The 13,968-nt window shown below is 39.9% G+C and overlaps 1 protein-coding gene across 2 annotated transcripts in view; it reads right to left on the bottom strand.

The window, feature by feature from the left end:
• TBC1D4 (TBC1 domain family member 4) overlaps positions 1-13,968 on the bottom strand; it is a 133,029-nt gene that overhangs the window by 36,535 nt on the left and 82,526 nt on the right. For both annotated transcript variants that reach the window (XM_064174011.1, XM_064174020.1), the window contains exons 4-8: positions 10,565-10,669; positions 8,219-8,351; positions 5,776-5,867; positions 4,883-4,993; positions 4,103-4,222 (exon numbers count right to left, since the gene is read on the bottom strand). In XM_064174011.1, coding sequence (XP_064030081.1) covers positions 4,103-4,222; positions 4,883-4,993; positions 5,776-5,867; positions 8,219-8,351; positions 10,565-10,669 — 561 coding nt within the window. The remainder of the gene's footprint in view (positions 1-4,102; positions 4,223-4,882; positions 4,994-5,775; positions 5,868-8,218; positions 8,352-10,564; positions 10,670-13,968) is intronic.

The raw sequence follows: 13,968 nt of genomic DNA, 5'->3' as shown, positions 1-13,968 counted from the left end.
TGCAAGAAGAAAAGGCAAGTCATCTGGCATTTTCCCTCTTTTTTTTCTGAAGGGTAAGCAAATATGGCAACAGCTGTGCAGGTGCACACAGGACAGTTCAAGCACGTGACATCTTTGACATAAGACCACAGATCATGGGAGCAAGCAGCAGAATTTACAAGCAGCAGCACCTTTTGCTGGCAAATCTGTATCTTTCCTGTCCTTGCTCCCAGGAGTTTTAAATCTGCAGCTTTATTGTCTGAAGCAACTGCATATTTCATGATCTATTTGAGGCAGAACAGCTGAGTTGGCTTAAACTGTTAAATTCAAAAAGCTCCAGATTTAAGTACTGTGGATGCATTGCAGCTAATGCATGACCCTGACAAACTACAATCTCAGAGAGTCTATTCCACTATCTAGGCACTTCAGAAAAATTAAGTCCACCTGGGCAGAAGTAGTGGAAGTACCAGAATTGGAGAAAAACATTCTCTGACTGCAACAGCCAAAAAGCAGCAGGTACAAACAAGGCTTTTGAATTGTAATGCAGATAACCTTGAAGCAAATTTGCTAGAAATTAGCATTAACAGATCTTTGCTAAACTTGTTAACAATTGTTAAACTTGTTAACAGTCATCTAGTTACATAGGAAAAGGCAACACTTTTGCCTACCCTCCACTTCTAACTTTCAGCTCCTATGAAACATTGGTGCTGGACACTTCCCATGCTTGAAGTTTCTTTCAGTACCTAGAAATATGGTCTAGGCTCCAGAAAAACTGTAGAGATCCTCTTGGTATGCTTGCAATTCATTAGAAGTTTTGTCCACATTGGCAATACTTATTTAGTCTACTTTTTTCCCAGTAAGGTTTATTTTCAAAACTTAAGAGTGTCCCTTAAGCTCATTACCGATGAATATTCTGCCTGAAGTATCTCTTCACTGACTCTCACAATAAAATGAGAACGAGAGATAACTTAGAAATTTACTTTTGGCACTGTAAGAAGGGCTTTTTGGTTCAAAAAAAAAAAACCCAACAAATAAAAAAAAACCAACAACAGGCTATTGCAGTATGGGCTGGAAAAAATCTGTTCATGAGGTCAGACAGAGGTTATGTTTATTTTTCTGAGGTACCTCATTAGGAAGCCACAGCCTGTTTTCAGTCCAAACCTGACAAAAGTAAGATCAGTCCAGAAAAACAAACAAGAGTGACACTCCTCTGGGACTGAGTGAAGCCAGAGCACAGAACCCAAGATGTTTTCCTACAGTGAGTAGCAAGTAGCTACTCCTTCAAGTAGCTAAAAGTATCACTTGATGCTATTTATCTAGCTAAGAAGCCATCCACTTATAGTGTTCCTAGATATCTAATTACTACATACTTATTTCTAATTCTGCTCAGATTGAGGCTGCCTAAGTTGCTCCCCTGCATACACTGACTTTTTGCTTAAAGCTTTTTGTCTACAAAAACAAACAAGCAAACCAACAAAAAAAAGCTGAATGTCAACTTTAAAAAACCCACAAACCTGAAGCTCTTTCCTGGTCCTTTTGTTACTAAATATACTTTAAAGTAAAGATGAAAAGTCATACATAATTAGTATCCCATTACATTCACAGATGACTTAAGGAAGGGAAAACCCACTTCTAGAATAGGTATTTGGTGCCTAAATACCTTTAGGAATTAGTCATGATGCATTAAGCCTGTTGAAATTGACCACTGAAGAATAAGAACTATTGAAACATCCACTGTGTAACACAAGTCAGTAGGTAACAAACGCATAGAGTTACTCGTTGTATACAATAATTAGTGGCTGAGGAACACTGCAACATATTGTTTCTCAGCCTTTCATTGTGTAACCTTTAAATGGATATGCAAAGACCAACGTTGTTTGTATCATGGTTCACTATAACATATTGCTGCTCCTGACCTACTGCAGCTTCAAGTTGAAGACGAGACAACCTTCCTAACAGCAGTAAATCTGCTTCATAAATAGCTGTGCTAGCTTGAAGCTAGCTAGAATGCTTTGGTGAGAAAAATTAGATTACAGGCTGTGAAAGGGAAACAGTGGTGATGTCTGCTGCGCTCATAGGCTTGCTGGGATGACTAAGAACAAAAATGTAAACATAGATAAGGGAGTCGCTGTCTGGGCTTCGAGGCTGCACTTCTCTAACCTAACCTGCCATCTATGTGACTAAGTCCATCTGCTTCCTAATCCCCCTGGCTGACCCTCAAAACTACCTTAAACATAAGGCAAAGTCTGGGGTAGGGTAGAGGAGTGGAAAGGAGGTGGAAGGGTGGTTGGGAGGCCCTCCTGGGGACTCAGGTTTCTGGGAGGGCTGTTGTGTTTCTGTATTAATTTTTATCTTGTATATTTCTGTATATATTGTAAATACCTGCTTGTATATTGTGCTAAGCTGCAAATATAAAGCTTCATTCAATTTCCAGAGCCGCTGATTCTAGTCTGGGTGATTTTCCAAAGGAGATGGGGGGGCAGGGAACACCCAAACCATTACAATACCTAACTTCAAATGGCTCTAATTCTAACTTGGGTGCACTTGTCTCTTGAACTCGATCACAGACTGTGTAGATCCTTGTACTATAACACGAAGCATGTCACAGTGGCTCTGGTAAGAAGGAACATACTGTGTATCTACATACTGATATATATATATGTATACTAATACATACACACACACACATATATATAAGCAAACAATACATGAGCAATTTCCCTTCAGAAATTCTTCAGCTTAAGCAATGCCTTTCATCTGAATGATTCTTCCTTAACACGATCAGAGTGCTAGTATGTCCATATAAGGCAAAGCTGCTTTACTGGGTTATTCCCAGTGATGTATGCCTGTTCCACAGCCACTGCAGGGTTAGTGACCCACAGTCAGAGCTAGATCACGTTCTGATCACATGTCCTTTAGATGTGGAAAAGAAATCAGACTCAGCACAAGCTTGACTGTAGCTGTCACCATTTGATGATATTCAAGACTGCTGAAACTATCCAGATCTTCTGACTGTCATCACTGTTTCTCTTTCTTCCCCTCCCCCCACCCCATGCCCCAAACCAAGTATCTAGTGTTTAAAACAGCATAGGTCAGATCTGACCAGGGCAATTTTAATGCTAGTTTCAGTCCTAGATCAAATTCACACCTCATCTTAACTCAAAGGATTCTCCCTCGTAAATAAAACTTTGCCTCCCTTATAGGGAATATCTCTATCATCCTACATTTACAGCTTAATTTATGACATGTCCACTACTGCTGGGCAAGTGCAGCTTTGGCCTTGATTTAGCATGGTATTTTTTAAAAATTACTAGCAGAAGGAACTTAATTTCACTGATCCAAATTATATTCAGATCTTGATACCAAATATTCACAGATCATCATGCTTTCTCCACGACATATCAGATCCCAGGAACTTAGCCTTCTTCAGATACTCCTCTACATGCCACTTTCAGGACTCTACCTACTGAGCAAGAGACACTAAACAAAACTTGCAATTCAGATTTCTTCTTTAAAAGGCTCTCAAATATAAGAGGGCTCCACCTATTATCTGCAATTCCACAGTGTATCTGGCTAGCAACACTAAAATGAAGAGCAACTCACTTTTTAAGTCTATTGCTTTTTTTCCCCTGCAAAATGACAACTTTGCTACTACTTTCTAAAGATTTTTATAAACTACTATGTGCAATTTTAGCTGTAAGAGGTGAGGTACCACTTCTCACAGCAAAATGATTTGCAGTTTATGCAGGCACATTTACTGTCACTTTTGAGCAAAGACAATGTGTCTCTTCATGGGATCTTGCAACCCTATCAATTGAACATTTTTTTTTCATTCTGAAGCAACACATCTGGTAATGCTCAGCTAACTCACTTGCCATCTAAAATGGATGTTCATTATGCAGAGAGTTGTCCTTTTTGCCCCCTCTGTAAGTGTGGCCTTATCACAAAGTTTCTAGCACATTTAAGTCACAATCGAGCCAGCTGTAATCCTCAGATTTCACAACAGGAATATCGCTCCATTAAGTATTTATCAGACTGAGGCCAAAAGCAAACAAAAAATCTGATAGGTCTTTACTGTCAAGGATATCTGGGAGACTTGCTGACAATCAGTTGTTAATCTTACCCTTGAGAAGATATTTTCCAGAGAGCTAGTCAAGGATTTCTTGGCCTTGTTTTTCAGAACGTCAAGTTTAAACCTGCCACCACTTGTGGTACTTTCTGGAATCGCACTGTTAGAAACGGTCTGTCGAAATGAGCAAGGACACAATTCAACTTTGACAATGCTTTTTTGCAATTGCAGACCTCCAAAGACTAGAGACAATCCAAGTTATGTAATAAACACACCCTTGGCCTTTAGTATAAAAACACCATAAAGGAAACAAAGCCACAAACCAAAAAACACATCTTCCCAAAATAATAAAGAAAAAACAAATCAAACCCAGAAAAAAAATACACTGTTAAAGTCACATTCTATCTCTGAAGTCTACATCGCAAAAGCATATCAGTTTAACAATACTGTTACCTATCTCCTTTGTTAAGTTCATAGTTTAAATTGAAATCTGTGCCCTCTTAATCCCTTTACCCCGCAGAAAGAATTATCTGTCAGAGCTGGTCGAAGAGAAAGGAAAAGGACAGATGAAGTATCCTTACACTGTAAAGAAATATAGACCCCAAAATAGTTGGTTGGCTTTTTATATCCTCCCTTTTTGCCCTCCAAACTTAGAAAATCCTGAGCATGCTACTATAATATCAAATCAAAATACTTCTCTTTCACAGTCCTCTCTTAATTACAGTACCTAGCTTCAGTTATCCCCAACAAAATCTTGCAGTGGTCTTGCTGCATTCAAGGCTGCATTTTAAAAGGGTGAGAGGAAGGAGATGAGTATTGCAAAACTAAGTTTACCGATGGTGTTTCACCAATGTGAATGTGTGTTTTCTGCTTATTTTCACAGAGCTGGCGTAGATGTAAGATCACAAGTTCATTTTCCTCCTGGTCACTGTCAGGCTTCATTTTCTGTTAGTAATAGGAGAGAAAGTTGTCTACTAAATCACAATTTGCTTATTTTCCCTTCCACACATATGCATTCTTTGAAGGTAATATACTGATCATAGAATCATAGACTGCTTCTTCTCTGCATGCACTACTGGTATGTCAAATTACACTTCTAGCTGTGTGCTTTCATACTCCTAAGTGAGGTAGGCCAAAAGTTTCCATATGCACCATGTTACAAGCTGTGGAGAGCAGGGACCCTTACATGCACATGCTTTGTTTTCTAAGGCTACCTGCTATTGTATAACCTTATATATGGAAAAAAGAACCCAGGAAAACCAAACTGCCTTCTTCAAGCAGCCTGAGAGAAGCATGACCTTTGGAAGCCTATATCATACTTCATCCACTTGAATACACCTGCTTATACCAGAATCTTGCTTCAGAACAAGTCAACTTGTCAGAACAACTTCTGAAAATGTAAGACACATCAATACCTGCATGTCTCACTTGCTATCACCACCCTCCCACATGGTTTTCAAATAGGGAAATGTGTTTGCAGAATAAGGAGTAAGCTCAGAAAAAAAAAAGTCCTCGGAGTATGAACACAGAGCATCTCAGTAGACTTGAGAAACAACCCTTTTCTGACAGGAGTGTATCACACATGAGGCTAGGCTGGATGGTGTTTGATGAAAAAAGGTAAATTCTAGATCAACCACATAAGAAAACAAACAATCACAAGCAAAAATGTCTGGTCCATTTTATCATTATCTTTTTCAAATATGAAAGAAGAGCTTCTGATGTATTACCTGAACACGCTCAAAAATGTCTGCTTGCTCATTATCAGTTAGTGATGACAGATGTCTCTGAATTACAAGTTTGGCTCTTGGTGGATAGAGTCCTGAGGAAAAAAAAAAACCAAACAAGAAACATTACAGCTTTTAGATTCTCAAATGATCACTCAAAACACTTTTGAAAAAGAGTTAGAAGACATAAGCCCGCATGTGAGTTTCCGCAATTTTAAAGCATGGCAGTTGTATGCCTGCAGCATATAAGACTCAAAATACTTCAGGTTTTGCTAAACAACATGGTTTTGTCTCCTTTCTGTAGCAGTAAAAATAGGACTAGACGCAGTTAAGTGGATGGCTCCTGTGAAAAATGTTGTGCACCCTACTCCACTGATGTTTTCTGATCTAGTGCCAAAAGATTACTGACAGCTGTATGGGAAACAAGGAAGAGGAACAGATCAGTGATATACCTGGAGAGGCACTCAGTGAACAACACACTCAGAAGTTTTCAGATGGTTTTCATTGAAAAAATTATATCCATTTCTACACGAGGAAATGGTAAGGTACAGGTCATATCAGAGAACTGAAGACACTTTTGAAATCAAGAACAGCATAAAATCTGTAACAATAAAGATTTTTTAATGCTCAACAAATCACACATTTGCTCACAGAGCTTGTTCCAGGAAGCTACAAAAATGTGAGGGAAAACAAAACCTCAATCAGGTGAAGACAGATATTTTTTTCCATCCAAGGTAGGTATCAATCATAGAAAATTCAATCACAACAGAAAAAGATTATTCTAAATTCACAAAGCTCTGTTTTCATTATGATTAAGTTCTAGACTCTAAAAATACCCCAAATAGATAGAAATCAAATAGAAAACCAAGGGACACTAATTCATTCAGTTACTCTGCACAAGGTCTACGAAACCACTATTATGGTACTCAAGGTGCTTCCACAGAAGACATTTTATTTTGACACTGGACACTTATCCCAGGCTTTTTGCACGTATCTGTGTGCAAGATACTTATACTGCCTCATACAGCACCTTCTGTACTTTTCATTTACAGAAGACTTTCCCAGCTAAGCTTTTTCACTTAAAAATATCTGTTGCTAAACCCAGAAAATACTAATCACAAGATATCAGAATCTCACACCTCTGAGATTTTACGCTTTGGTTTTCATCCACCAGAGGGAGGTTGGTGACTTTGAATGAATGGGAGAAGTGGTAGTTACCAGCACCATCATTGCCAGACCAGAAGGTACAAAACTGCTACTGCAACATGCTTGCTTTTTTTGCATACAAAACTTCTGACAGAGACATAGCAGGCTGTAAGAATCGGATCCTGCTTAGAAGATATTCTGCATGGGTTCCAGCATACCTCACTTCCAGAGAAACTACAAAGCTTTGTCTACTAGTATCTGAAGCCAGGTAGCTGCCTTAACTTTACCAGATACTGAGCTCCTAACTTAATCATTTATTTCCCCATAACAGAACTAGGCTTTGAAGTGTGTAAGAGAGGAAACACAAAGAATCGTAGAATCACAGAACAGTAGGGGTTGGAAGGAACCTCCCTGACAAAGCAGGATGACCTAGGGTAGGTAACACAGAAATGCATCCAAAAGGGTCTTGAGAGTCTGTAGAGAAAGAGACTCCACAACCTCGCTTGGCAGCCAGCTCCGGTGCTCTGTCATCTTTACAGTAAAGAAGTTTTTCCTCATGTTGAAGTTGGAACTTCCTTGTTCTACTTTGTATCCATTGTCCCTTGCCCTATCACAGGACACCACTGAAAAGAGACTAGTACCTTCTCCTTGACACCCACCCTTCAGATATTTATAAACATTAGTAAGTTCCCCTTTTGCTCTTCTATTCTCTAGACTGAACAGCCCCAAGTCTCTCAGTCTTTCCTCATAAGACAAATGTTTCAGTTCCTCAATCATCTTCATAGCCCTCTGCTGTACACTTTAGTATATCCCCATTACTCTCAAACTGGGGAGCCCAGAACTGGACACAATGTTACAGATGTGGTCTCCACAAAGCAGAGCAGAGCGGAAGGAGACCCTCCTTTCACCTGCGAAGGACAAAATAGCTCCACACGAATGAAAAACAAGGACTGACCTTTTTCCAGCATGGTTGTGTTTTTATGACCCATTTTGAAAGTATGTGTGAAACAACAAATGGAAGGGGAACTGGTGGGGTTTTATGCTCAGTGGAACAGTTAAGAAAAGAATGACAGTGAAAGAGTATGTATTTATAACAGCAGCTATACTATATTCAGCAACAATATCATCACTGCTATCACTTCCACTTGATTATAGAGTACAAAGTGATAGTACGAACTGCTTATTGGGATGCTTTCCCTTCTGTTCTAACATTGTTTCAGTTGAAAGTGCATGATTAACACACTTAAAATTCTTCTAGAATAATTAGAAAACACAAATAGAAAATAAACTCGGGAGCTACCTTCAATTCTTTCACAAAGTTTGTGCAAAGAATGCATTGGGCAAGCCTCACAGAGCTTAATCTGTGTCTTGGCATTTTGCAGAGCTGCAGCAGTGCTAAAGGCTTGTTTCAGGGTGAGCATTACCTCATCAACCTATAGGGAAAAGAAGGAAAAAACAATGTATAAACAAAAATGAATGCCATATACATCAAATTAGACTCATAAATAATATCATAGACTGGTGCTTTACAGTCAAAACCCCACTGGTTGCTATCTTCCGAAAGATCAAGGTAGTATTCCCAGCTTTCTGCCTTTCCTCTGTGTGCATCATCTTCACATTCAGCCAGACAGTGTAATTTTGAGTATCTAACTCCAGCTACTCAAGCTTACTGGGTAGGCAGCCACTGTTTTAAGCAGCAGCCAGTTGGCTTGAATATATGCTGGCTGAATAAAAAGCATTACTTTCTTATTCTTTAGCTCCAAGTTTCTCCTGTAAACTGCACATGCTCCCTCTCAACAATTTTCCTCCCACCACTCTAATATATTGACACACAACCCCACAACCCCATCCTGCTGGCAGACAGGAACTTCCCACAGCAGTTCACTTTTCTCCAGGCTACTAAACTGACTACCAGCTTCATTATAATCACCAACTTATCTTTAAGTACCAGCCTGCCTTGCACCATGCTCTGACCTTTCCTCTGTCACTGCCATAAATACATGAGTGTTACATTCCCACACACTAGCACTGGAAAAGCTCAGCTTCTCTGTAAGAAAGGTCAAGGTGACAGTGTTGCTCCACACATTCAAACACACTCCCAGACCTTAGATACAAAGCACTTTGAGTTTCCATGTCCTCATTTTAGGGTAATACAATGCTTATTAAGGGCTGTTTACTTGAGTTGTTGCATTAACATGGAAAGGAGACAATGGTTTAATAACAATCTTAGGAAAGATTGCCTTTTCTTTTTTAATATAATCAGAAGGAAGAAAGCAGATATATTTGAGACCAAAACCATGCAGTCTAACACTAACTTTTTTGAGAGTCTGTAACTTGTTGGGGGGAGGGAAGGCACCTGAATGTGGAAATTTGAATCTGTTAGTGTCCCAGTATGTTTTTTATTTGGTTTGTTTTTGGTTTTTTTTTTTTTTTAATTGGGGGGGTATGTTTTGCTTTTTTAAATGCACAGTATTAAGCACTACCAGTAATTTGAGTATGCTCTCTCTTCTCAGCAATAAAGCAATACACTGAACAGTGACTATTTGTCTTGCAGTAGAGACTGATAATTAAGTTGGCATCCACATCTCTAAATGGAAGATCCACAGAACACTGCTAAGCCTGTGGATTCCGACTACAGTAAAGACATGGGAGCTGTAGTATAGACTGCAGTTAGGTTTAGAGCATAAATATGTGGTTTCTTTATATAACACATTTTAAGTCTTTGAATTATGCATGGTCTGATCAGATGCAACAGTTTCCGTTAACATAAAGACAGATTTGATCTCATAACAAGCCTCCATTTTGATAAAAATGCAGCCTCAGCTACCATGGTACATTTAGGACTGGTAGTTTTTTGATGTTTCATCAACCTGAATCTCTTCACTCTCAAAACAGTCAACAGATTAACAAATACCATTTTCAGCTGGCTAAAAGAGCAATTTTTGAGTTTAACTGAAAGAGTTAGCAGCTGTCAGCAGAGTCATCAGGGAAGAAATATGTTTTGGAGCACGCACTGATGTCTTTTTAACTGTCAGAGCTTTAAAATAAAAATGCAATAGCCAAAATTATTTCCTGTAAGTGTTTCATGCTTTTAAGCTACCTGTATCAGTTAAATCACTGTTACCTGGAACTTCAATTGATTGAAATATACTTTGGCAAACGTCCACTGAGTTTTTTATAGTAACACATATTCACACATGTTACAGTTTTCTTCTGTGATCAGACGTTGCTATTCTCCTGAGGAACAGCACAGACTACAGGGAAAATGCTAAAGCCATATTCAGGATCAGAAAGTAGTTTAAAAAGCATGTTCAGGTTTTATCATCAGTTTTGTTACTAATTTCATGTTTCAGTGAGGAAACAAGTGTCTCAACAGTTAGAAATGCAAAAGTTACAACCACAGGGCCCAAATATGCTCAGTCTGCATACTGATACATTCACCAGTAGAGTAGCAGGATATGGCTATGTATGAGCTGAATGTATGCATTCCTGATTGCATGCTTTCATATTCACAGCTAAGGTGCCATACCAGAGAAGATATGACTGAGACTCATCTAACACAGCAGAATAAGAGACACTCCATTGGTTTAGGAAATGCCACAGACATTCTCCTACAACAAGATTAGGATCACCAATAAATACTCACCAGAGACTCACTTGCACACTGGAACACATAGCAAACATACTGGCTAAATCCAGGTTCAACAGATTCCCGGCAAATAAAACCGAAGTGATCCACATGTTTTATACCCTAAGAGAGTTTAAAACCAGCGTTAGTGGACTACTTTATAAACAAGTTTTGTTTCCAAAGTGATCCTTAAAATAGGTACATGGCTCCAATATAGAAATCTGAGAAACTATAAATGCGCTTCATGACCTATTTTACAGCTACAGAAGCTACCATTAAAATTGATTTATGCATTTAAGAGTTACATAAAACTCTTTACACAACCAAAATTTATACACCAGTAGACAGGGACCTGAATTTCTTCCATCAGGAAAACAGGATTTTCAGGGAAGTGAAATGAAGAGTTCTAGATTGTATTTGGTATAGCCTCTACAGTAAAAACTTGATAATAATTAGCCCGCACTTAAACATGGGACTGGAGCAGCAAACTAGGAACAGATCATCACTCGTCTGCAATACAAGTTGAGCTTACACCAAAAAGAACAGGGAATAAGTGGTGACATGCAGAATTCCCACCAAAGTTGCAAATAAATTCCTTGAGACTGAATTACATACCAGAAATTTCAGGACTTACTACATGTTACTAATGATGTTTTCTTTCAAGATCTTAGCCTAACTGCTTGACAGAGAATGTTGCCTTGCTAAAAACAGCACTGAGAAGATCAAAGAGAGCTGCTTGCTAAGAAGTACTACATTCCCAGTCTTAATTCATGGAACATGACTCACTATTGTTAAAGCTTTTGCCAATGTTTTTATCATCTGACTATGGTAATAGCAGTTTTTCTCCAAATGAAAGCCTGATCCTTCAAGTTCAAATAAAACAGAATGCAGAAGTTGGTTGCTTGGATCCATCTCCAAAGAAAACATCTATATCGTACAAGAGAGGAGGCAGCAAAACAACTTGTTTGTCACTACAGAACACACCATAGACAAAACTGGTAATGCAGTACGTGACAGACTGAACATATTGCCACTGCATGATGAAGTTCTTAAAAACAAACCCCCAAAAGCTACATTCATGCTCCTTAAATAAAATGTAAGAAATGCGCAGAGGGCATGTAAGATGGTACAGACTGAAAGAGTCAAGGTCTGTTCAGTCCGGAAAAGAGGAGGCTCCCAGGTGACCTTCTTGTGACCTTTCAGTATCTGAAGGGAAGGGGGCCTACAGAAAAGCTGGGGAGGGATTTTTTAGGCTATCAGGTAGTGACAGGACATGGGGGAATGGAGCAAAGCTGGAGGTGGGGAGACTGAGACTGAGACTGGATGTGAGGAGGAAGCTCTTCAGCATGAGAGTGGTGATAGCCTGGAATGGGTTGCCCAGGGAGTTGGTTGAGGCCCCATGCCTGGAGGTGTTTAAGACCAGGTGGGATGAGGCTGTCAGCAGCCTGATCTAGGGTAGGGTGTCCCTGGCTATGGCAGAGGGGTTTGAACTACATGATCCTTGTGGCCCTTACAACTCTGACTGATTCCATGATTCTAAATGGCATTAGTTTATCATAGTCCATGCTAATCCTTACTTAACTCACTTTCTTGTGACACGTGGTCTTCAAAAGCATATAAAGCACAGAGTTATATACATATGCTGATCTATGTAATAATGAATCATTACCTTCCCTTTTGTGAGGAAACCATATTTACTTAAGGAGGTTAAGTAAGATGCCAAGTCCCTCGTGCCAAGTCCTTCACTGCTGCTGATGCCTGAACAAGCCTACTGCCATTTGATTTCTCAATCTCTACAGGAGAACATTTGTGGGAGAGGCAGCCATTTCAGAAGCAAACAATCATTCTGGTTGGAAAAGACCTCTTGTCCTGTTAGGGCATAAATCCTGCCAGGCTAGTTTAACCCTTGCTCCCCTCCTCGTGTTATGGGTCTGGGAGTAGATAAGCAAACAATGAAACGTTGGGCTCCAACAAAGCCTTGAGGGCTAGGAGCTTAGCACCACATGTCAGGTGTCTTGTGCTGCCCCTCAGCATGCCTTCATGGTCACACAAGGCATGAAGCTTTGAACTGATTGGCCAGAACAATGGTGCTGGTGCCTATTGGCCAGTTTCATTTTCAAAATGAAGTATTTAACGGGGCATGACTTAGAAACAACCTTTCTGCACTGAGCCTTTCTGCAGTGACCCTCCACTAGCAGCAGCAGCCCATCCTCAGCATGTTAACTGGGAATCACGGTGGCCACGTGTTTGCAGCTTGCACCAGCAGCTCAGCAGCAGCACTCACTTCTCTCCTTCCCTCTGCCTGAAATATTTTGTGTTTTACCCTGGGATCATTATTGTGAGCTTTGGAAGTGTCTTTGTACAGGAAATTTACTCAGGGACCAAAGCGTTGTGAGTACATACTGGAGTTAACGCTAAGGCTCCATAAGCATAGTTAGATTTTTTTCCTGTTTTCACATTCCTCTTTTTCCAAGTTCTTATTGTTTAAGTTGTTTCATTCTGTGTTTATAAATACCCTTTATGTAACTACTTCCTGTTGACCTAAAATCCAAAGCATCTCAGGGAATTTTCCCCATTTAAAAAATATTAATAAAAATAATATTAATACATAAATTAATAATCATAATTCACAACAGATTATTAATTTCTAACATCATCAAGTCCAACCATCAACCTAACAATGCCATGGTCATTAAACCACATTCTGAAGTGCCACATCTACATGTCTTTTGAACAGCTCCAGGTATGACAGTGACTCCACCACCTCCCTGGGCAGCCTATTCCAATGTCTGACCATTCTTTCACGAAATAAATTTTCCCTAATACCCAATCTGAACCCCCCCATGCAGAACTTGAGGTCTTTCCTCTCATCTTATCACCTGACACTGTGGAGAAGAGACCAACACCCACCTCACTACCACCTCCTTTCAGGCAGCTGTAGAAAGCAATAAGGTCTCCCCACAGTCTCCTCTTCTCCAGACTAAACAATCCCAGTTCCCTCAGGAGTTTCTCCTGAGACTTGCTCTCCACACCCTTCACCCTTTGTTGCCTTTCCCTTGACATGCTCCAGTGACAAAATGTTCTTCTCATAGTGAGGAGCCCAAAACTGAACACAGTACTCCAGGTGCAGCCTCACCAGTGCCAAGTACAGGAGCACAATTACTTTCCTGCTCCTGCTGGTCACACTATTCCTCATGTAGGCCAGGATGCTGTTGGCCTTCTTGGCCACCTGAGCACACTGCTGGCTCATGTTCAGCTGTCTGTCAACCAGCACCTCCAGCTCCTTTTCAGCCAGGCAGTTTTCCAGTTACTCTGCCCCAAGTCTGCAGCATTGCATGGAGTTGTTGTACTGCAAATGCAGGCTCCAGCACTTGGCCCTTGTTAAATCTCATACAGCTGACCTTGGCTCATCAATCCAGCTT

Source organism: Pogoniulus pusillus, chromosome 3 (assembly GCF_015220805.1).
Source record: "Pogoniulus pusillus isolate bPogPus1 chromosome 3, bPogPus1.pri, whole genome shotgun sequence".
Lineage (NCBI taxonomy): Eukaryota > Metazoa > Chordata > Aves > Piciformes > Lybiidae > Pogoniulus > Pogoniulus pusillus.
The sequence above is the reverse complement of the archived record's forward strand: the minus strand, read 5'-3'. Positions and strand labels throughout refer to the sequence as shown.